General features: G+C 42.3%; 1 protein-coding gene across 3 annotated transcripts in view; it reads right to left on the reverse strand.

Moving 5' to 3' along the window:
* Positions 1-23,488, reverse strand: part of zbtb47b (zinc finger and BTB domain containing 47b) — a 284,308-nt gene that overhangs the window by 214,570 nt on the left and 46,250 nt on the right. Inside the window, exon 1 of one of the 3 annotated variants that reach the window (XM_087987612.1) lies at positions 6,378-6,482. The exons of the other annotated variants lie outside the window; for them this stretch is intronic. Coding sequence (XP_087843738.1) covers positions 6,378-6,416 — 39 coding nt within the window. The 5' untranslated portion in view covers positions 6,417-6,482. Of the gene's footprint in view, positions 1-6,377; positions 6,483-23,488 lie in introns of those variants that run through there. 3 annotated transcript variants of the gene reach the window in all.

Consider the following 23,488-nt stretch of genomic DNA (forward strand, 5'->3'; position numbering starts at 1 on the left):
ACATGAGATTTTTGGGAGGAGTACTGGTGAAAACTTCCAGTGTCCTCAGAATAAGTAAAATAAAATAAATGTCAAAAGGAATGATATGGAGAGAGAGAAAATGAAAGAATAAATAGCGTGTCTTGATGAATTCAACACTTGCACAAACACCAGGTTTCAAAGCCCATCATTTTTTCTAAATACACAGACAGTCCTATTCTGAGCACTCGTCTTTGAGAAATTAAGCCACACATTGCAGAACAGAGTTGAACAGGTTGAACAGAATATAGGGTATATTGTTAAAATACCACGTATCCACTAACTGCATTACTTTCACCCAAAGACTTGCACCAACAATTTCCAACACAAGAACCCGTTATGATCATTGAAAACCACCAAGTAAACATCAATGCTAAAATACACAATAAGCACCTAGAATGATGGATAACATTTTGGTCAATTCCCCCGTTTATTTTAAGTGGCACATTACTCCTTGGATGATGCTCAACGAGTTTCACCCGCTCTCCAATTCTAGCAATTTCCTCAGAATCCAAACAGTGCGGAAACAGGCCATTTGGCCCACTGAGTCTACACGGACCCTCCAAAAAGCAACCCACCAGACCTAACCCACTCTACCCTATCCCCCCTTTCCCATGACTAGACACATCCCTGGGCACTATGGGCAATTCATCATAGCCAATCCACCTAACTTGAACATATTTGGACTGTGGACGGAAACCAGGGCACCTAGAGGAACCCATACCGACTCGGGGAGAGTGTGCAAATTCCACACGGACAGTCACCAAAGGCTGGATCAAACCCCAGGTCCCTGATACTGTGAGGCAGCAGTGCTGACCACAGAGTCACAGTGCCACCCTGTGTCACAGTAATACTGTTTCGCAACTGAAGTCAAGGCTTCGCGCAGAAAGAACCTCACAATACTGTTCAGTAAGCCATGCTGCATTTGAAATGACACAGCCTTAGAGTAAAAGGGAAGACCTTTTAGAATGGAGATGAGGAGAAACTTCTTCAGCCAGAGAGTGGTGAATCTATGGAATTAATTGCTACAGAAGGCTGTGAATGTCAGGTTATTGAGTATATTTAAGACAGAGATAGATAAGTTCTTGAGTATCAAGTGTATCAGGGTTAAGGAGAGAAAGCGGGAGAATGGAGTTGAGAAACTCATCAGCCATGATCATACAGTGGAGCAGACTCAAATGGGCTGAATAGCCTAATTTCTGCTCCTATATCTTAGGGTCTTATGGGATACTTGATAACTAATGGACACAGATTCAAGATATCTGATCAGGGACCAGCAATGATAGTGAGGGAGAGAGGGACAGCGAGAGGGAGAATAATGATAAAAAGGTTTTAAAACTTTTAATCTGAAGTACACTGCCTGAAAAGGATAATCGAAGCAGATTCAATAAAATATAGGAGAAGTTGGCCATTCAGCCCATTGAGTCTGCTCTACCATCTAATGAGAACATAACTGATCTGATAACCCTCAATTCCACTTTCCCCACCTGTGTCCCATAACCCCCAATTGCAGATTAAAGTACATACTATCTTATGACACAGAAACAGGCCATTTTAGTCCAATGCCATTTATGCTTCCCACCAGTCTCCCCCATTCTACAACATCAAACCATTTCAAATATAAATTCATCCCTCAAGCGTGCATAGTTTCCTCTTAAACACATCAAGCTATTCAACATCAAGATGTTGGTAGTAAATTCCACATTCTTATCAATCTCTAGTAGTGGCTTATGAATTTGTTCCTTAAATTATTAATGCTATTAACTTTCAAAAGGGATTTGGACATATAGTGAAAAAGGATATCTCAGATGTAGGGAGACAGCTAAGCAAGAAGGGCTAATTGAATCAATCTTCCAAAAAGCTAGGCTAAGCCTAATAGGCCAAATGGCTTCCTCCAGTGCTGTAAAATTTCATATTCTAGGAATTGAATAAGTATTGGGTTAACAAACAAACAAACAAACAAACAGTCGTCTACAACATATGTGATACATAACATGTGAGGGCATCAAGACCATTTAATTTTGTAACCATCTGAAAACACTGTGCACAGGACTAATGTGAATACTGAGAGATCATTTCTACTAGTGGGGACATTTAAAACAAAATGGGGGCATGGACTCAGGATACAAGGCTGATCATTTAGGACTGAGATGAGGAAAAATCATTTCACTCAGAGGATTGTGAATTAGCACATTAATTAGTTGATAGAGACACGCACAAAATCAAGTCCGGTAATTAACAGCATGCTTAAATACCATAAAACAGTGTGATCAGTCAGCAAGAAACAATCACTTTTTCTCAGAAGGATACCAGCCTGGAGTCCTATTCCTTCAGCTTGTGAATAGTTTAAACTTTAAATTCTATTTTTTCCTCATTTATCCTGTCTTTTTTCTCCTCCTCTTTATCCACTCTTTCCTTCTTTCCCTTTATTCCTGTTAGCGTGCCTGATCCAAAACTGAACTTATCCATTTTAATTCATGGTGACATGGTGGTTATAAATCTCTAGGGCTACAGGTTCAAATCTCACCAATTCAGTAAAAGTCTGGACTAGAAAGCTGGTCTAATGGTAATTGCCCAATGTTGTAAAAACTTACCGAATTCACACATATCCTTTAATGGAAGGAAATATACTAGCCTTACATTATCTGCCCTACACATCACATGATTGGCTCTTATTTGACCTCTGGATGGCCAGCAACACTTATATCCCATAGAATGAGATTTTAAAACTTTTCTTCTGCAATAGTTTGAATTGGTTCAGGGGATACAATGTTTGTTCTGATGGGTCACTGCACCTGAGACATTAACACAGCTTTCGCTCCACAGACACTACCTGACCTGTTGAGTTTACCAGCAATTTCTCTTTCTGATGCAATGTTTGTCTTGTTTTCACAAGTCCCAGATATTCTGTACCGTCTTCACATTGAGCAAAAATACGATATCCAAACAAGCACAAACAGGTGTAACCAGAGCACAGCAAGAGATGGCTTTCTTTGTAATCCTTGCCTCCTCCTTTGGCGTGATGATCCCATGTACTGCCTTGGGCTATTTTATCACAGTAAAATGGTGCCATGTCAATACAAGCTATCACTTGTATGCCTAACATCAGATTCCCAAAGGAACTGTTCACGTCTGGTACAAGGCTGCTGGGAAAACAGTGGAAACGCTGCAGGAACATCCTCAAAAGTGTCCCTGAAGAGATCAAGCATACCTGCCAACTCACAGGAGACCCTGGCTTATGTAACTAGCCAAAATAGAGATGACTCATTTGGCAAGGCATTGAAAGACTATGTCGGGAATAGGCAGAGGCAAAGACGGCACATCTGACCTGATGCTTCAAGCACTCCCTGCCCCAATCGTGGTTAGTTACACAGGCTTGGCAGTGTAGTCATCAATCATTTCAGATCCATGGAACCGGGCTGAAGGGAGTTCATCCTCACTCCTGAGGTACTACCTAAAGATAAGTCACAGAGTCATACAGCAAGGAAACAGACCCTTTGGTCCAACTCATTCATGCTGACCAGATATCCTAAACGGATCTAGTCCCATTTGCCAGCATTTGCCCCATATCCCTCTGAACCCTTCCTATTCATACACCCATCCAGATGCCTTTATATGTCGTAATTGTACCAGCTTCCACCACTTCCTCTGGCAGCTCATTCCATACACACACCACCCTCTGCATGAAAAGGCTTCCCCTTAGGTCCCTTTAAAATCTTTCCCCTCTCACCTTAAACCTATGCACTCTAGTTCTGGACTCCATTACCCTGAGGGAAAAAACCTTGTCTACTCACTCTATCCATGATCCTCATGATTTTATAAACCTCTTTAAGGTCACCCCTCAGCCTCCAATGCTCCAGGGAAAATAGCCCCAGTCCAGTCAGCCTCTCCATATAACTCAAACCCTCCAACCGTGGCAACACTGTTAAAAATCTTTTCTGTACCCTCTCAAGTTTCACACCATCTTTCCTATAGCAGGGAGACGAGAATTGCATGCAGTATTCCAAAACTGGCCTAACCAAAATCCTGTACAGCTGCAACATAACCTCCTAACTTCTATACTCAATGCTCTGACCAATAAAGGCAAGTATACCAAACGCCTTCTTCACTATTCTATCTACCTGTGACTCCACTTTCAAGGAACCTGCACTCTAAGGTCTCTCTGTTAGGAAACACTCTTCAGGACCTTAAAGTCTGTCAGTCTTGCTCTGATTTGCCTTTCCAAAATGGAATGTTTTTGAGCAGCATAATCACTGACCATAAATTATTGACAGACTTTTTATTATCTTTTGTTATCTCACCATCCCCTCAGATCACAACCTCATTCCTGATGAAGGGCTTTTAACCAAAACGTCAATTTTCCTGCTCCTTGGGTGTTGCCTGACTTGCTGTGCTTTGCCAGCACCACTCTAATCTTGACTCTAATCTCCAGCATCTGCAGTACTCACTTTTGCCTAGACTTTTTAGTCCACCTATCGAGAGAATGGACAGTCATACAGTTTTAAAAACATCCAGCAATCAATTGAGAAATTAAAGCAAACAAGGAAGCTGAGTGAATTAGAGGTGTTTGACTCCAAAACAAGAGCTGTCCAATGGAAACACCGTTGGACTACAGGAGGTAAGTGGAGCGGAGTCCATGAAAAGCTCAGCCCTGATCTTAGTAGAGCAGGCTTGACAGACCAGATAGCCTATCCCTATTTCTTATGTTCTTATATCTCCATTCAGAAATTGGAATGGAACAGTGAATGATGACCAGCAGTGAAAGGGTAAATCAAGGTCCATCCCTCTGAGCCAGGAAGCCTGGGTTTAAGCCTGACCTGCACCAGCTGGATGTCATAACATGTCTAAACAGATTGATTAGAAATATTTATAATGCAAATTCTAGCTACAGTCAAGGATGAGGATTAAATAATCACTCAGTGTAGAACAAAAATGGTACAAAACGTAATTGGCATTGCAATGGACACAAGATAGATCAAGAACACACAGAGATATAGTATCAGAAACTTGATTTGGAAAACTGAAGAGTTCTCACCCAACATTTGAAATAACGTTGACACATGCCTGAACAAAAAGCAACATGCCCTCTGTCTCAGGAGTAACGTTACTCACAATTAAGTCCATGCAATTTGAAATTCTTGCAGATAATCTGATTTGTCCAAGGAGGTCGATGGAGTCAGAGGAGTAGGCTTCTGAAATGTGAGTATGGAAACAAGTGATGGACGTTCACAACAAGCTCTGAGTTTCAAGAGAAGAACCTGTCATAGAATCGCTACAGTGTTGAAACAAGCCATTCAGCTCCAAGTCCACACAGATTCTCAAAAGAGCATCCCGCCCACCCCCAATCCCTATAACCTAATCCTCCTCACCTGCACATCCCTGGACACTATCTAGCAAATTAGCACAGCCAATCCACCTAATCTGTACATCTTTGGTCAGTGGGCAGAAACCAGGGCATCTGGAGAAAACCCACACACACACACACAGGGAGAATGTGCAAACTCCACACAGTCAGCCAAGGCTGGAATCGAAGCCAGAGGCAGGACTATTTGAAGGCAGCATCCTTTTATGACCACAGGACAAGCCAAAACATTTTCAGGTTAATTATGTGTGTGTTTTGAAGTAGGTACATTGATTAGCTAAATCAAGGTCATCACCAGCTTCTGTACAGTCCATATCGATACCATACAGCACAGTAAACAAAGTGTCATCCGACAAACTACAGCGTGCTAAAGCATTTCCTGCATGATACTTTTAATTTATCATTTCCAGCGCTAAAAACAATGAGAAACGAGTGTAAGCAGTAATTCACTCGAGTGCTAAACAGCTAAAAATACTCTGACCCAACATCAACCAAAGTTTGGAAGGTTAAAGTTCATAGTTTATGTTTTCTAGCAATTCAAGCTGACCTTACACAATACACCCAAACAGAGATCAGTAACTCCACTGAAACCAGAGTGGCAACAATGCACTCTCTCTCAAACTGGCATAACATCAAAACCTGATTCTGGCTTCTCCCAATCCTCACAGGCACGCAGCAGGTAATAATCAGGAACAGTAATCTGGCTGATCACTCAACAGTCCGAGAATACTAAAGGGATTTGTGAGCAACACATTTCAGCCTCCAGCCCTAGCTCTAACTTGGCAAGATCAGAGCCCAAGGCCCTCAGGTCATTGCAATTCGAAACAGGAAGTACATGAACCGCAGGGAACAGATGCAACATGAACGCCGACTGATACCAGAAGGACTTGGAGAAACTTCAACTTTGTGAAAAAGCCAAATAAAGTGAAAGGGTGAGCAAAAGTGAAAAGTCGTCAGTCAAGCTCCACTCTTCCCCCCGTTCTCCCCCACCACTAACCTTGCACTTTCGACCTAATCTTCCGAAGTAGGAGCACATCAGATGATCCGCCTTCCTTATGATGTGTGTTTCACAGAGTTTGTGGCTGCTTGGTTTGGTTGTTGCTAATTATTTTCTTCTGTCGGGTTGACTGAGGAAGGAAATGGAATGAATCTGAACCACACTGTGGACTGTGCAAAACGGACTTCGATACTTTGACGTTTTGCTAGTTAATCTATGGACAGGACAGACTGTTCTGATCGCAGCAACTCTGGCCTCTGGGTCACAGGCCACTCCAGGACCTGAACTCAAGAGTTCTGGTCGACATTCCAGTGCAGCACTGAGGGAGCACTGCACTGTCCAGGATGTCATCTTTCAGACGGGATGTTAAATTGCGGTTTTGCAAGTGGGTGTTAAAAACATCTCAGAGCACTATTTTGAACAGCAGGGTGTTATCCCTGATGTACTGTTTGGGATATTTCTAATCAACTGTTCAAGTTATTATGACATACATCTGAAGCAGGTGGTACTTGCACTCAGGCCTCCCGGCACAGACATAGGGTCATTATCCACCCACTGATCCACAAGGGCCCTCGCTGGAGAACTGTTCAAATTTTGAATTTAAACTATTTTTCTAAACAATTTGTTGAGAGATATTATTATACACCTCTGGAACAGGTGGGACAAGAAGCCAGGCCTCCTGGTCCATGGGGTAGGGACATTACCAACTGCACCACAGGAGCACATGTCCCCCAAGAGTACTGTTCCTTCATTTTCCAAACAACCTGTTCAGAGATCTTATAACACACCTTCCGTGCAGGTGGGACTTAAACCTGGTCTCTAGATTCAGGGTAGAGACACTATTATTGCATCACAGGAGGACCCCTGGAGTACTATTCGATCTTTAACCATCAACCAACATCACGTGAAATTGATTATCCAATCACATTGCCATTTATGGGAGCTTGCTTTGTGCGAATTTGCTGTCACTTTTCCTACAATACAACAGTTCTCAAAATTCTTGCCATATAGGTGTGTGAGCGTTAGACTTACAGGTGAACAGGACTTGATGCAAGTAGGATATAAGCTTTTAGATCAACTGCATTATTATTGTGGCCTACCCATGTAGCTGTCTAGCCCTAACCTATTGTGGTCAGTGTCATTTTAAATGCAACTTCCACCGGAAATACTGACACTTTCATACATGATTTAACCCTTTGACCCTCCACCATCAACTCCTATTCTCAACTTAACCTCCAAAGAACAGTGCTCTCCACACCAGAGGGAGACCATATAACAGGAATGTTTTCCTTGGATCAAAGATGACGATTAAGGAGAGATGTAAAGATGAGTTCAAACTTACTATGGCTTTTGACATAATTTTAATCTCGTTACTGTTTCTAAAATGGGGAGAAGTCGGCAACCAAAGGTCTAAGATTTACAAATATCCAATGAAAGAACTATTCACAGAATGGAGATAAAATAATTTCACACATCAGGTTATCATGGTCGCAAATGTACTGCCCGAAAAGACAGTCAAAGCAGATTTAATACAAACTTTTAAAAGACAATTGAAAGTGAATACAGGTGAAAAGAGAAAGGTCGGGGAAAAGTGAGACCAATTAAACTGGGCTTCAAAGTCACTTCATTGACTAGAAAAGCAAATGGATCCAGAGATTCTGAAAGGTGCTATTTAAATGCAAGTCTGCTTTTCTTTTACACAATGAGGTTCACATTAACAGTGACTTCAGCAACACCCCAAGTGTGTGTTTCTTCCTTACATACACTACCCCATTAAGTAGATTATTATCGCGTAAATCCATGCTCCGCAGTGTCAATAAGTCGTGATGAATCCACCAAGTCAGTCATTCAATAATTCCCTCATTACACCCATTCTAAATTGCATCAAATTGTGACCAATTACATAAATCCAAAATATCTTTCTCTATCGCTTCTCCAAAGAACATTTCATCTAGTACAACACCTCAGGACATCACAACTCCTCTGTGTAAACTCTGGGCTGGTCAGCTGGTGGACGGTAGCGAAAGCATAAAGTGCATTTGCGTCAGTGCCCATGGTTTGGGACTGAGGCTCAACAAATAAATAGGTGCCCAGCAAAAAGGGGTTTTCCCAAAAACAGGATTTTTTTTTAAAAGAAGGAGGTTGAAGTAAGCAGTGGAAGGTTGAGAGGGATTAAGCTGCAGGAACACAAGTCTAGCCATCACCATCAACCAGTGGGAACAGGAAGTGGGGTGTGATGGTGATGTACAGAAGTCAGATGGACAGAAAATAAGATTTGGTTAGGAAGAAAAACTGTCAATAGATGCAAAGAGCATTGAGAGGGACAGAGGGCTGGAGAAAGAGAAACGCAGGTGGTGGACAATGACTGATTTCAAAAGGCAGGAATGGGCATTATGAAGAGGAACAATTTCTAATAGCTTTGTGATAGTGTAAACTTCAGAACTTTAATAACTGTTCACAGATTGAAAGCAGCAGCAGTAACTCTGTCTGGAACAAACAATTAAAGGACAAGGAATTATATAGGAATTGAAAGCAATTGACTATATCTGGAAAAAGGAGGCATTGGGGTTACATGAACAAACCTGGTTTGGCATCTGCTTGTTAATTGGTTGCTTTATGCCACAGGGTCAATTGACTGCCCTGCTGAAGAATTTAAACAGTTAATTACAAGACAGGCTGGGTTTTTAAGCAGACAGTTAAGGCCAAATGTAACAAGGAACAGAGGAGTTCCTTCTGATAAGGGAGCAAGCTGTAGGCTCAAGGACTTCAGAAAAGAAAACAACATTCTGGATGAAAAAAAATCTAAAAATCATCAATAATGTCACATCATCGACCCGAAAGTCAAAAGTATCTATAATAATTCAACTCCAGAACCCTTCATTAGCAGAACTTCAGAGAACACTGCACAAGAGACAGACACTGTTGGTTGGAATCATAGCTAAATTCTGCCATTAATCAGGTAATAACCAAGTTACGCTGTGAGGTTTAACTTGTTTATTGGAGGGGTCTTACTTTGATTGCTACATACAATAAAGTTTAAATCATTGTTCCAGTACTTGATTGGCTACTTATTAAGAAAGCTCAGACAAATTAAATGTAATTTGTGCCGATTTACCCACAACAACAGGTTAGGAAAAGGAAATTGGATGGCCAGCAGTCTAATGAGAATTTTAAAAAATAATTTGCTCATTGGATGTAGGAATTGTTGGCTCTGCCAATATTTATTACCTGTTGATAACTGGCCAGAAGGCTGGCAAGAGTCAATCATATTGCTGTGGACTGGGAGTCACACGTAGGCCAGACTGAATAAGAATGACATATTTTTTTCCTCGAAGGGACGTTATTGTCATTTGGCTAGCTTTTTGTTCCAGACTATTATTTGATTTTTAGCATCTGCCATGGTGTGATTAAAATCTATATCCCCAGAATAGTAGCAGAGGATTACAAATCCAGAGACATTACCACAACATCGGGGAGGTGACGGCCTAATGGTATTATTGTTAATCAAGAGGCCCAGACAACATTCTGGGGACCCAGGTTCGAACCCGCAACGGCAGATGGTGAAATTTGAATTCATTAAATATCTGGAATTAATAAACTAATGTTGACCTTGAATCCATTGTTGATTGTTGGAAAAACATATCTGGTTCATTAATGTCCTTTAGGGAAGGAAACTGGCATCCTTTACCTCGTCTGGTCTACATATGATTCCAGACTCTCAGCAATGTGGATAACTCTTATCTGCTCACTGGGCAATTAGGGATGGGCAATAAATGCTGCCTAGCCAGCAACACCGTTCTCCTGTGAATGCAAAAAGAAAAACAAAATCACTGCCTCTCCTATGGATTCAAGAAACCAGGCAATGAAAGGAAAGGTCTTTAGACCACACATTTTAGTTGACTGTCAAGAGAGAAGGCAGGCAGACAGGTGAGGAATTAATCCATAATTAGGTAACAAAGAAAGCCATGAACTTCTTGCATCACTGGTTGTAGCGAGGATAATTGATAATGGGAAATAAAAGGAAGTCAGGGGAATCATATTTCAAAACAATATTAGGATAATGGTTGTACTGACAAAGAAGATTTGCTGAAGCTTGGTTTGCTCACCCCCATTGAAGTTATACTGGAGATTTGATCAAGTTTGTACCATAATTTTTTTATTACAGAATAGAATCCCAACAGTGCAGAAACAGGCCCTTCAGCCCAACAAGTCTTCGATCCTCTGAAGAATAATCCACCCTGACCCATTGTCCTACCCTATTATCCTTATTTACCCCTGACGAATGCACCGCACCATGGGCAATTTAGCATGGCCAATTTACCTAACCTGCACATCGCTGGATTGTGGGAGGAAACTGAACACATAGACATGTGGAGAATGTGCAAACTCCACACAGACAGTCACCTGAGGCTGGAATTGAACTCAGGTCCCTGGCGCTGAGAGGCAGCAGTGCTAACCACCTGAGCCATCGTGCCGCCAACTGCTTCTTCTGCAGTACAACATTAATGTGCATTTGATTATTTTCCCTATGAAACTGCTTGCATATTTTATGACTTTAAAAGCTGCTAATTAAATATCATTTGTGGTTGTTGTGAAGCTAAGACACTCTCACTCCACTTCAAGATGGCATCTTCCCAACAATATGGAAAACTGCCCAGTTATGTCCTCATCCACAAACCATCAGTCTACACTCGATCATCAGAAAAATGCTATCACCAACTCTTCCTAAGCAATAACCTGCTTACTGACATGCAATTGGAGTTCAGCCAAGTCTATTCAGCTCCTGATCTCATTACAGCCTTTGTCCAGACATGGGCAGGGATGTGGTGAGAATTACTGCCATCCACAGAGTGTGGCAATAGGAGCACAAGGAAAAAAAAAGTCACTGGGAACTTGGGGTTAGACCTGTACCTATCGCAAAGGATAGCTTCAATGATCTTCCCTCCATTGAGGTCAGAAACAGGGATTCTCTCTAATGACTGTACAATGTTCAGCAACTTGCACAATGAAGCAGTCTGCTTCTGAATGCAGAAAGATCTGGGCTGATAAGAGACAAATAACAGTCTCATCACAAAAGTCCCAGGCAATTATCATCTCAAAAAAAGACAATCTAACCACTGCCTCTTGACAGATAACAGTATCACCATCCAGGATAAAGGAATGTATTTGATCAACACCCAATCCACCAACTTCTACAGTGACTCCTTCCTCCATCTGCGCATGGTGGCAGCAACATGTACCGTCTACAAAATGGATTGCTGAAATTCACCAAGTTTCCTCAGACCTTCCAAAACCACTATCACTACCACCTAGAAGGACAAAGAGCTGCAGATACATGGGAACACAACCCTCTAAGCCACTCACCATCCTGACTTGGAACTCTACTGCTATTCCTGCACCGGTGTTGGATAAACATCCTGGAACTTCCTCCCTAATGGCACCAGGGGTGTGTCTACACGCCAAAGGATTATTTATTATCTATATGAAATATATGAATGAGGAAACAAAATGTTGGTAGCTCAGTTGACAGGTAGAAAAGTAAGTTTCAGGAGATGGCAAAGAGTATTCAACAGGTTGAATGAGTTGACAAAATTTGGCAGATATTGTATAACAAGAACTTTTCTATTCTTCCCTCCAAAAGATACAAGCAGTACTAAAATGGAGAGAAAGTGTACATCCTGGTGGCACAGAGATCTGGGTACCTCGATACATCATAATGTTTTGTATGGAGCTACAGCAAATGATTAGGAAGGCAAAAAGGAACATTGTTGTTCATTACATGGGGAATAGAATATAAAAATAAGGGAACTCTTACTGCAACTGTACAGAACCATGGTGAGACATCAGGAGCACTGTATGCATTTCTGGTCTCCCTATTTGAAAAACAATGTAACAGCCTTAGAAACAGTTCAGAGAAGGTTCATTCCACTCATTCCTGAGATGAAGTCCTTATCTTGTGCAGAAAGTTTGAACAGATTAGGCCTGTATCAAAGAATCATAGAATCCTTACAGTGTGGAAACAAGCCACTCAGCCCAACAAGTCCACACTGACTCTGTAAAGAGCATCCCATACCCACCCCTACTCTACCACTGTAACCCTACATTTCCCATGGCTAATCTACCTAACCTACACATCTCTGGATAGTATGGGCAATTTAGCATGGCCAATCCACCTAACCTGCATATCTTTGGACTGTAGGAGGAAACTGGAGCACCCGGAGGCAACATACGCAGACACTGGAAGAAATTGCAAACTCCACACAGACAGTTGCCCGAGATTGGAATTGAACCAGAGTCCGTGATGCTGTGAGGCAGCAGTGCTAACCATTGAGCCACCATTCCGCCCCATGAGGAATGGCCATGAGACAAATGAGACAAGGCAATTTACTAATTGTATTAATTCCATTATCTTATGGGGGTGTGGGGAATTAATACTGGGGGGGGGGGGGGGGGGTGGGGGGGCGGTCACAGTTCAAGACAAACAAAAGGTCTCCATTTTAAGATAGATGAGGAGAATATTTTTCTTAGACTGTTTAGTACTACATTGGAGCATCGGGCTACACTCTGATTTCAAGGCTAGAATTTGACATTTTGAGTGTACTATATTCAGGCAATTCACAAAAACCCCAATGATAGAAATCAATATGCTAAGTATGTCATGTCAAACATATGAATGAAATAGAACATTCCCAAAAAAAAGTACTTGATAATATAACACATGGGGAAAATAACATTTTAGAGTGGTTGATTTCAAAATAAACACTTAAGTACACAACCACATACCACAGGCCCAATACTAATTATGGCCCATTTTATGATGGAAAACCTTTTAAAAATTATTCAAACCCACAAACTGCTGAATGAAGCTCCTAGAAAGAAGTGAGTGCTAGTGTACAAACAGGGAGGAAATCAGAAATCAGAACCAGTTCCTACACCCTTGTTGCACAGAAGTGCCAATAATTATTCTTTAAAACAGCCTTGGGCAACAGTCTGTGTGGAGTTTACACATTCTCGGTGTCTGCCTGGGTGTGCTCCCCTTTCTTCCCACAGTCCAAAGATGTGCAGGTCAATTGGATTGGCCATGCTAAATTGCCGATAGTGTTAGGTGCACTAGTCAGAGGAAAATGGTTCTGGCTGGTTCACTCTTTGGGGGGTTGGTGTGGACTGTTGGGCCGAAGGGCCTGTTTACACACCGTTGAGAATCTAATCTAAAAGAAGTGTCGCAAAAAGCGCCAAGTAACTTCAAAATGAAGACAAAATCACAACAAATAACTTGCATTGAGCTATCACCTTCAACAGAGTAAATTACTAAAAATCATCTCACAATATTTGACACACAGACTCTTGAGGAGGTACAAGGACAGGTGACCAAAAGGTTGTTCAAAAAGCAACTTTCAACATAGGACTTTAAAAGGAAGAGCTGGCGAAGGAGGAAATTCCAGAACCTGAGGGCGTTGATGACTGAAGGTATGGTCGCCAGAGATGGCGGATTGAAAATCGGGGATGGGGAAGAAACCAGAATAAGACAAGCACAAAAATCTCTGTTTAACTGAAGGTCAGAGAGATAATTGAGAGGTGAGACGGATTCAAAGAGGAGGATATAAATTTTCAAAATCAAGACATCGGTGGACCAGGAACCAATATAGCTCTGCATGTAACAGAATCTTACCACGGGGCTTCATCCATCACTTGAATTGGCTTTGAGTGCTATTACCATCCCCACGTTTACTGATAAAAATGGTTAAACCGGATGAAGAGTTGATGAAGGAAAGACCTTCTAACATGAAGGTCAGCAAGTAATCATTGGGACTTTATCATGAGAAGTTTCGGAGTACAGGAATAAAGTAGTCCTGTTTCAGTTGGATAGAACGTTGGTGAGATGCACCCAAAATATTCGGTGCAGTTTTGGTTCCTTTACCCATTGAAGGGATACAGTCGAGGCTCACCAGACAGATTTCTTGGGATAGTGGGACTGTCCTCTCTCCCCTCATGGGGTGAGGAGTCTAGGTCTAGGTCTGTATTCTCCAGAGTTTAAAAAAATGAGTAGTGATCTCAACAAAACCTACAAAATTCTTACCGGGTATACTAGAGTGGATTCAAAAAGCATGTGTCTGGGGTTGGGCAGGGGTGTGATGGTCTGGAACTAAGGGACACAGTTTCACAACAAAAGAGACAAGCCATTTTGGGCAGAAATGAGGAGGAAAATCCTCATTGGGTGTGAACATTCAGAAGTGTCTCTCCCAGTCTGTAGAAGCTCAATAGAGATCAAGGGTTAGCTCAGAAAAGCAGTGCGGAGGTAGATGATCAGCCATGATCTAGAAGAAGCCAAATGGCCTACTTCTGTTCCTCTAATCCAATGTTCAGTCCAACAATAGCCATCAGGAAACTTTGTAAAACAAGTTTTGCTGCCAATTTGCACACTGTGCTATTCTTCTTCAGATAAGATGGTCTTTAAAATCTGCAATTCCCACCAACCGCCTGGTCCTCTGTCACCACATCTCTGAACACAAGTGTCATTATTCATACTGCACTTCGTGGCGGGCTTCCGCTATGCTAAACATGCTATAAAAATGCAAGTTGTTGTTGGACAAGTTGAAGTAGTCGCTATCCATCAGTACCCTGTCCAATGCAGACAGTTTGGATGTTTTCTCTTCACATCACACAGGATGGTTCCATTCTGGGCAGGTGCCAAGCTCAATAATGCACCCACTAGGGTCCACCGGTCAATGTATAAAAGCAAAGTAGTGCGGAGCAAAGGAGTGTGTCACAAATATTTATCAGTTCCACAGATGGATTAAGAGGTCAAATGACATGTATTTACATCAGGGTCATCTCAACCTGGTGGCATATCACTGCCTCGTGACATATTCCAGCACGCATTCCAGATAATATTGTGGACTTTGACATTTAAAAAAAAAACATTCATATGTGCTTTATTTTGAAAAAGCAAACAAACTTTAGTCACCACTCACACAAAGCAGGCAAGGTAATAAAGACATCACCAATTTAAGCCAATCAAATTATCCCAGCGCCTCCCCCACCACCAAATCCAAGCCACCTGATGACTGCAGGAAGAAAGCCTCATCTTCCACCTTGGGACCCTTCGACCACATGGCATCAACATAGACTTCACTCGTTCCCAAATCTCCCCTCCTCCAGCTCATCTCAGATTTAACCCTCCAACTCGGCACTGCCCTCTTGACCTGTCCTATCTGTCCATCTTCCTTCCCACCTATTTGCTCCACCCTCCCCTCCAACCCATCACAATCACCTCAGTTAAGGGGAGAAGGCCATCAGTTCAGCTGTGATGTCATTGAGTCTGCTCCACCATTCAATGGGCTAAAAGGCTTACATCTGCCCTTATAACGTATGGTCTTATACTTCACCACGGCTAGTTAACTTCGATGGATACAAGACATCTGATATCAAACTGTGCTTAGCTTCAAGTCATTGAGAGATCGACAAGAGTCATAGTGTCACAGAGACGCACAGCAGGGAAACAGAAACTTCAGTCCAACTCATCCATGCCAACCAGGTATTCTAACCTAATCTCGTCCCATTTGCCAGCACTTGGCCCATATCGTTCTAAACACTTCCTATTCATGTATCCATCCAAATGCCTTTTAAATGTTGCAGTTGTACCAGCCTCCACCACTTCCTCTGGCAGTTAATTCCACACATGTACCACCCTCTGCGTGAAAACGTTGCCGCTTAGGTCCCTTCTATCTTTCTACTCTTAACACTAAACCTATGCCCTCTGGTTCTGGACTCCCCCACCTCAGGGAAAAGACTTTGTCTATTTATCCTATCCATGCCCCTCATGATTTTATAAACCTTTATAAGATCACCTCTCAGCCTCCGACGTTCCAGGGAAAACAGCCCCAACTCATTCAGCCTCTCCCTATAGCTCAAATCCTCCATCTTGGCAACATCCTAGCAAATCTTTTCTGAACCCTTTCAAGTTTCACAAAATCCTTCCTATAGGAAGGAGACCAGAATCGCATTCAATATTCCAATAGTGGTCTAATCAATGTCCTGTACAGCCACAACATGACCTCCCAACTCCTGTACTCAATACTCTGACCAATAAAGGAAAGCATACCAAAAGCCTTCTTCACTATTCTATCTACTTGTGACTCCACTTTTAAGGAGCTATGAACCTGCACACCAAGGCCTCTTTGTTCAGCAACACTCCCTAGGACCTTACAATTAAGTGTATAAGTCCTGCTAAGATTTGCTTTTTCAAAATGCAGCATCTCGCATTTATCTGAATTAAACTCCATCTGCCACTTCTCAGCCCATTGGCCCATCTGATTAAGATTCTGTTACAATCTGTGTTAACCTTCAATTTTGGTGTCATCTGCAAACTTATTAACCATACCTCCTATGTTCACATCAAAATCATTTTATATAAATGACGAAAAGTAGTGGACCCAGCACCAATCCTTGTGGCACTCCACTGGTCACAGGCCTCCAGTCCGAGAAGCATCCCTCCACCACCACCCTCTGTCTTCTACCTTTGAGCCAGTTCTGTATTCAAATGGCTAGTTCTCCCTGTATTCCATGAGATTTAACCTTGCTAACCAGTCTCCCATGAGGAACCTTGTCAAACACCTTACTGAAGTCCATATAGATCTCATCTAACAATCGGTCCTCAACAATCCTCTTTATTACTTCTTCAAAAACTCAATCAAGTTTGTGAGACGTGATTTCCCAAGTACAATGCCATGTGACCCTCCCTAATCAGTCTTGCCTTTCAAAATACATGTTAATCTTGTCCTTCAGGATTCCCTCCAACATCAGGTGTACCCTAGAACAGTGTGGACGCTAGGGAAGTGATTACTGAGCCTCTTGTTAGATATTTATATCATCAATAGTCACAGGTGAGGTGTCGGAAGACTGGAGGTTGGCTGATGTGGTGTCACTATTTAAGAAAGGTGGTAAGGATAAGCCAGGGAACTATAGATCAGAGAGCCTGATGTCAGTGGACGGCAGGTTGTTGGAGGGATATGGGCCAGGTGCTGGCTGGTGGGACTAGATTGGGTTGGAATATCGGGTCAGCATGGATGAGTTGGACCGAAGGGTCTGTTTCCATCCTGTACATCTCTAGGACTCTGACTTGCCCACCACATCAGATTCACCGGACTATAATTCCCTGGCTTTCCCTTACCACCTCTTCTTAAATAGTGGCACGATGTTAACCTCCCTCCAGATTTCCAGCACCTCACCTGTGTCTATCGATGATACAAATATCTCAGCAAGGGGCCCAGCAATCACTTCTCTAGCTTCCCACAGAGTTCTAGGGTACACCTGATCAGATCCTGGGGATTTATCCACCTTTAACCGTTTCAAGACATCCGGCACCACCTCCTCTCTAATATGGACATTTTTCAAGATATCACTATTTCCCCACATTCTATATCTTCCATGTCCTTCTCCACAATAAATACTGATGCAAAATACTCGGTTAGTATCTCCCCCATCTCCTGTGGTTCCACACATAAGCTGCCTTGCTGATCTTTCCCTAGTTACCCTTTTGTCCTTAATATATTTGTAAAAACCCTTTGGATTCTCCTTAAACTTATTTGCCAAAGTTATCTCATGCCCCTTTTTGCCCTCCTGATTTCCCTCTTAGAGTATAAAGGCAGCTGGAGTATACTTAAGGATTCACTCGATTTCTTCTGTCCATACCTGACATATGCTTCCTTTGCTTTCTTAACCAAAACCTTAATTTCTCTAGTCATCCAGCATTCCCTATACCTACCAGCCTTTCCTTTCACCTTAATAGGAATATACTGTCTCTGGACTCTTGTTATCTCAATTTTGAAGGCTTCCCGTTTTCCAGTCGTCCCAAACATATTAAATTCCATTTACCTCCTGCATTAATATTTTATTAAGAGGAGAAACAGTAGATTTTAAACATGAAGTGCTGTCATCAAACTTGTTTTGTTCAAAGTCTGGCCTGTAATACAATCATCAGTTTCCATCAAGGACACCATGTACAAAGCTCTAGATAAAGTCGGTTAGGTAGGTGGGTGGGTGAGGGGAGGTGTCAGTGGAAACTGAATGAACGTTGCTAGGAGCTTGATGGCCAACTTTGTGTGTGGCTGCATAAAGCTGGGCAGAGATCTCGAGTACTAAGACCCCAAGTGTCGCAGGGTGCAGATGTTTTATTAAGTCTCGGTTGCGAGGGAGGAGTCTGGTTACATTGCCGAGAAACATACCTTTCAAAACTGTGCTTTGAAACATTTCCTTATAAATGTATGCACTTAATAAAGAAAAACACAAACAAACCGCTGACCACAAGTCCATCAGGATGCTCCACACTGGGCCATGATGGAGTGAAATGAAATGACGGACTTTGTCGGACAGTCCTTGAGAAGACGGTTGAAGCCATTTTACAGAATGCCTCATCACCAGACAGACATCTTAAATAAGTACCAGGACACAATCATGCCAGTGGTGAGAAGGATCCTCCATGTCCAATCCTTCTTTGCACACTCAATCTCAACACCTTGTACCCTCGAGTTGGTGGTGAAGAGACTGTTGTCCAGCTCCTCCCAGGACGCGTCTTTGCAGAGCAGGACTGGAAAGAGACGTGACAGATCATTCTCAGCAGCTCCATGACACAGCAATGTGTGTGTTCTCTATGGATTGTTCTCTGGGATGCACACCCACTGAGATAGTTACCAACTCTTGCTGGAATCAGCTCAACTCACTGACCATCAGTTCAAGGAGAGATGACCTTTGCCTGAAACGTCCTGGTTTTCCGGTTGCAGACCAGCAAGGTCCTGCACTATGTGCGGAGCGATGCACTGAAGTTTGAGACAGCTCTGCAGATATACAATGAGGAAGGGCCACTGTCTATCGCCTTTCTGACATAGCACATGAAAAGATGGGGTAACTTTGTTAAACCCCTTGGGATGTATGCATCAGAGAAGGTTTGACAGTAAGTGGAACTTGGTAAATATTACTTGCAATGGAGGTGTGACAGGTACCTCACACACACTGAAGGAAACTGATCAGAACTGCATGTTTTGTGATGCCAAACATTAACTGCTGTGCTGTGTGCTGTTATATATTTTATGAATAAAATATATCTTTTCAAAACAAAGTGCCATCAACAATTCTAGGAGTTGTCAATCAAGTCAGAGCTTTTACAGCATGTTCCAGTTACACCCAAGGAACAGCGATATATTTCAATTTTATTGCTACCAGCTCCTTACTTCCAAATGTAATGGTAGGCTGTGAGCTCGCAGGATCTACAGACCAGGGCATCTCTCTTATAAATATTACAAATCCAGTAACAGATCATTACATTGCTACCACCTTTGACATGGTTGCTGCTGGTGAGCTGTCAGCCTTTCTAAACAATGGGATGAATTGGAAGCAATTGCTCCAATTCTGAAAATGGACAGAGGGATATTACTGCATGGCAAATGAAGTATTTGCGAAACCAAAGAGAAAATGCTGGAAAATCTCAGCAGGTCTGGCAGCATCTGTAAGGAGAGAAAACAGCTGACGTTTCAAGTCTAACTGACCCTTTGTCAAAGTATTTGCGAAGGTGTGACACAGTAGCTGAATTCCCTCTAACTACAGAATGGCCAGTAGACTGTGACAGCTCACACTGTTCAGCCTTTTCACTACCAATGAACAAGATGATAACTGATCTGGTTGTGGTCTCAACCACTGTCCTGTCACCCCATCATAACCCCCGACTCCCACGTCGATCAAAAATCTAACTCTGCCTTGAATAAATTTGATGATTCAGCTTCCACTGCTTTCTGGAAAAGAGACTGTTGCAGACAAATGACCCTCCCAGAAAAATGAACAGCCGTCAACTCAAACTACCAGCTTGGTGCAGAAAAGCTACTCATTCCCTCAGTTTAGATTAGATTAGATTTCCTACAGTGTGAGGGTCCACACCGAACCTCCGAAGAGCAACCACCCTGACCCATTCCCCCACATTTACCCCCGATTCATGCACCTAACACTACGGGCAATTTTAGCATGGCCAATTCACCTAACATCTCTTTTGGACTGTGGGAGGTGGAGGTGGTTTGAGATGGGGAGAGAGAGATACAGAGCCCTAGCAAAATTAGAGTTGATGGGAATCAAAGGAAAAACCCACCCATAATTCCCCAAAATCAGTGAGAACTAGACAACACCCAGGGCCTGGCCTGATAAGTAACATTCACACCATCACTTGGAATTCAATACACCATTGCTGAAGACCCAACATCATCATCCTAGAGGGATTACCATTTACAAGGAACTGAACTGAACCAACCACATATATATTATTACAAGAGCAGGTCAGTGCTGGTATTTCCACAAATAAAACTCAAAAGTCTGTCCATCATCTGCAATTTCAGAAGTACAATGGAACACTCCCCACTTGCCTGGATGAGTGCAATTCCAACAACACTCAAGAAGCTTGACGCCATCCAGGAGAAAGCAGCCTGTTTGATTGGCACCAACTACAACATTCAATTCCTTCACCACTGACACGCAGAGGTAGCCGTGTTTATCATCTACAAGACACACTGGGGCAACTGACCAAGACTCCAACAACATCTTCCTGATCCACAAACTCTACCATCCGGAAGGAAAAGGGTTGCCTATGCATGATCCACCACTTACAAGGTCCCCTCCAAACTATGCACCTTCCTGACTTTTAACTCCCTTCCTAATAGCACAGAGTATGCAATCATCACACAGGCTGCAACAGTTCAAGAAAACAACTCACTATTACCTTCTCAACAGCGTATTAAGATAGGCAATAAATGCTGGCTCAGCCAATGATGCCCACATCCCATGACAAAACTCAAATAACTCGGCACTAAAGCTTCATGATGAAATCTATATTTGATTATTCTTGCAAATTGTCCAGATGAATGAAAGAGTTCAGAAAAGATTTACAAGGATATTGCCAGGGTTGGAGTGTTTGAGCTATAGGGAGGGGATGAATAGGCTGTTTTCCCTGGAGTGTCAGAGGCTGAGGGGTGACCTTGTAGAGGTTTATAAAATCATGAGGGGCATGGATAGGGTAAGTAGACAAGGTCTATTCCTTGGGGTGGGGAAGTCCAAAACTGGAAGGCACAAGGTTACGATGAGAGCGGAAAGATATAAAAGGAACCTAACGGACAACTTTTTCATGCAGAGGATGGTGCGTGTATGGAATGAGCTGCCAAAGGAAGTGGTGGAGGCTGGTACAATTACAACATTTAAAAGGCATCTGGATTGATATATGAATAGGAAAGGTTTAAGAGGGACATGGGCCAACTGCTGGCAAATAGATTAGTTTAGGATATCCAGGTGGCATGGACAAGTTGAACTGAAGGGTCATTTTACATGCTGCGCATCTCTATGACTCCATAAGTGCAAGATGAAAACACTGACAATATATGTCTTTTTTAGCAACAATTTTCAAGTCCTATACTACAAAAGGACTATTTAAAGCTATATTTTTATATGTTGTTTTTTGTTTGGCTGAATTACCCAATTGCCAATTTACTCAATAACCCACAAGGTGCGACTAGCCCAAGGTCACCAAATCCCCCTTGGCTGAGATCAGCTAAACCTGCTCAGGCCAGGGATTGAGAAACATAAATGTTTTTAATGTTTATGTAGTGCCTTTCCTAAAAGGCATACAGCGAACTAACTGCTTTCTGAATTATACTCATTACTGCAATTTAAGAAACATTGACAGCCAAGACACGTGCAAAAAGATGAAAAAATTCAGATGATCTGTTTTTGCAGTGTGCGTTGCAGGCCAAGTCACCAGGTTGTGACTGAGTGTAACACCTCCTCAGCACTGGGATAACTGCTCAAAGATTGAAAGCAGCAATAACTCTGTCTGGAGTAAACTGTTAAAGAAGAAGGATAAAGGAATTAACCATGCCTGGGAAAGGTAGGGAGATGAAGGTAGAAAAACAAAACTGTTCTGACATTTGTTTGATAAATGGTTGTCTTGTGTCACATGAACAAATGACTATCCTGAGGAGAATTTAAGGAGTTAATCGCAGGAAAGCCGAGTCTTCAAATAGCCGGTCAATGCTAAGTGTGACAAGGAACAAAAAAGCTACTTCTCATAAGGCAGCAAGCTGCAGACTTGATAACTCCAGAGGAGTAATCAATATTTTGGATGAAGAATCTAAAGGACCATCAATAGCATCACACCACAAACTTTCAACTCCAGAGAACAACACTGCACAAGGACTGAACCCTGGACACGTCCAAAGACAGACAAGGTAGATTGGAATTGTAACCAAATTCTACCATTAATTGGGTAACAGTCAAGTTGGGGTGTGACGCTTAACTTGTTTATTTATGGAGATTTATTTTGGCTGTCACATACAATTTGATCGGCTGCTTATTAAGAAGTCACCCAGACACAGTAAAAGAACTCATGTAATTTGCACAAAACAGCACTGCACTGGCCGTACGAGAATTGGTTCATGTCCATTCTCTGGGATGGGTCTTGAACCCTCAACCTTAAATGGTTTAAAAGGCGAGAATGCTACCTTTTGAGCTGCCGAGAACACTACAGGTAGGAGATCTGGAAGGTTTACACAAAGCATAAAAAGTTTTGACTTTGGTCTGGTTCTTAATAAAAAATCCAGCATTGGCAACTTCAATTGTCAAATGCTTCCACTGGCGAACACACAATTACCTTTTAAATAGAAACACAGTCTCAATTTCCATATGCTCATTTAAAACACATCATCTTCCACCTTCCCCAAAGCAACACTATATAATTAACCCTTCCCTGTCTCCAAAATGAAGGAACTGAAAGCTTGCTGTTATTATAGCACAGAAACTGGTGGCCATTTCCCCAATTTCGTCTCCTTCCCCACTCCGCTATCACCGCCCCCTCCCCATCTCGAACATTTAGCTTCTCTTGCAAATCTCCCATCCTCTAGTCCTCTTCAGGATCTGCTCAGCTACATTTTAACATTTTTGTTGGTATCCTTGGAAAGAGACTTTAGTGAGGGGACTCACTGTCACCTACTCCAGATCACCCTGAATAAAGTGCAAGTTAGCGGGGATTGTTCCTTGCTGTTTTAAAAAATTCTCAAGGTCAGGTTCGTAGGAGAGTAGTCTGACAC

The sequence above is a fragment of the Chiloscyllium plagiosum genome, unplaced genomic scaffold, assembly GCF_037043375.1.
Source record: "Chiloscyllium plagiosum isolate Xiang-an unplaced genomic scaffold, Cpla_swu_hap1 HiC_scaffold_5, whole genome shotgun sequence".
Lineage (NCBI taxonomy): Eukaryota > Metazoa > Chordata > Chondrichthyes > Orectolobiformes > Hemiscylliidae > Chiloscyllium > Chiloscyllium plagiosum.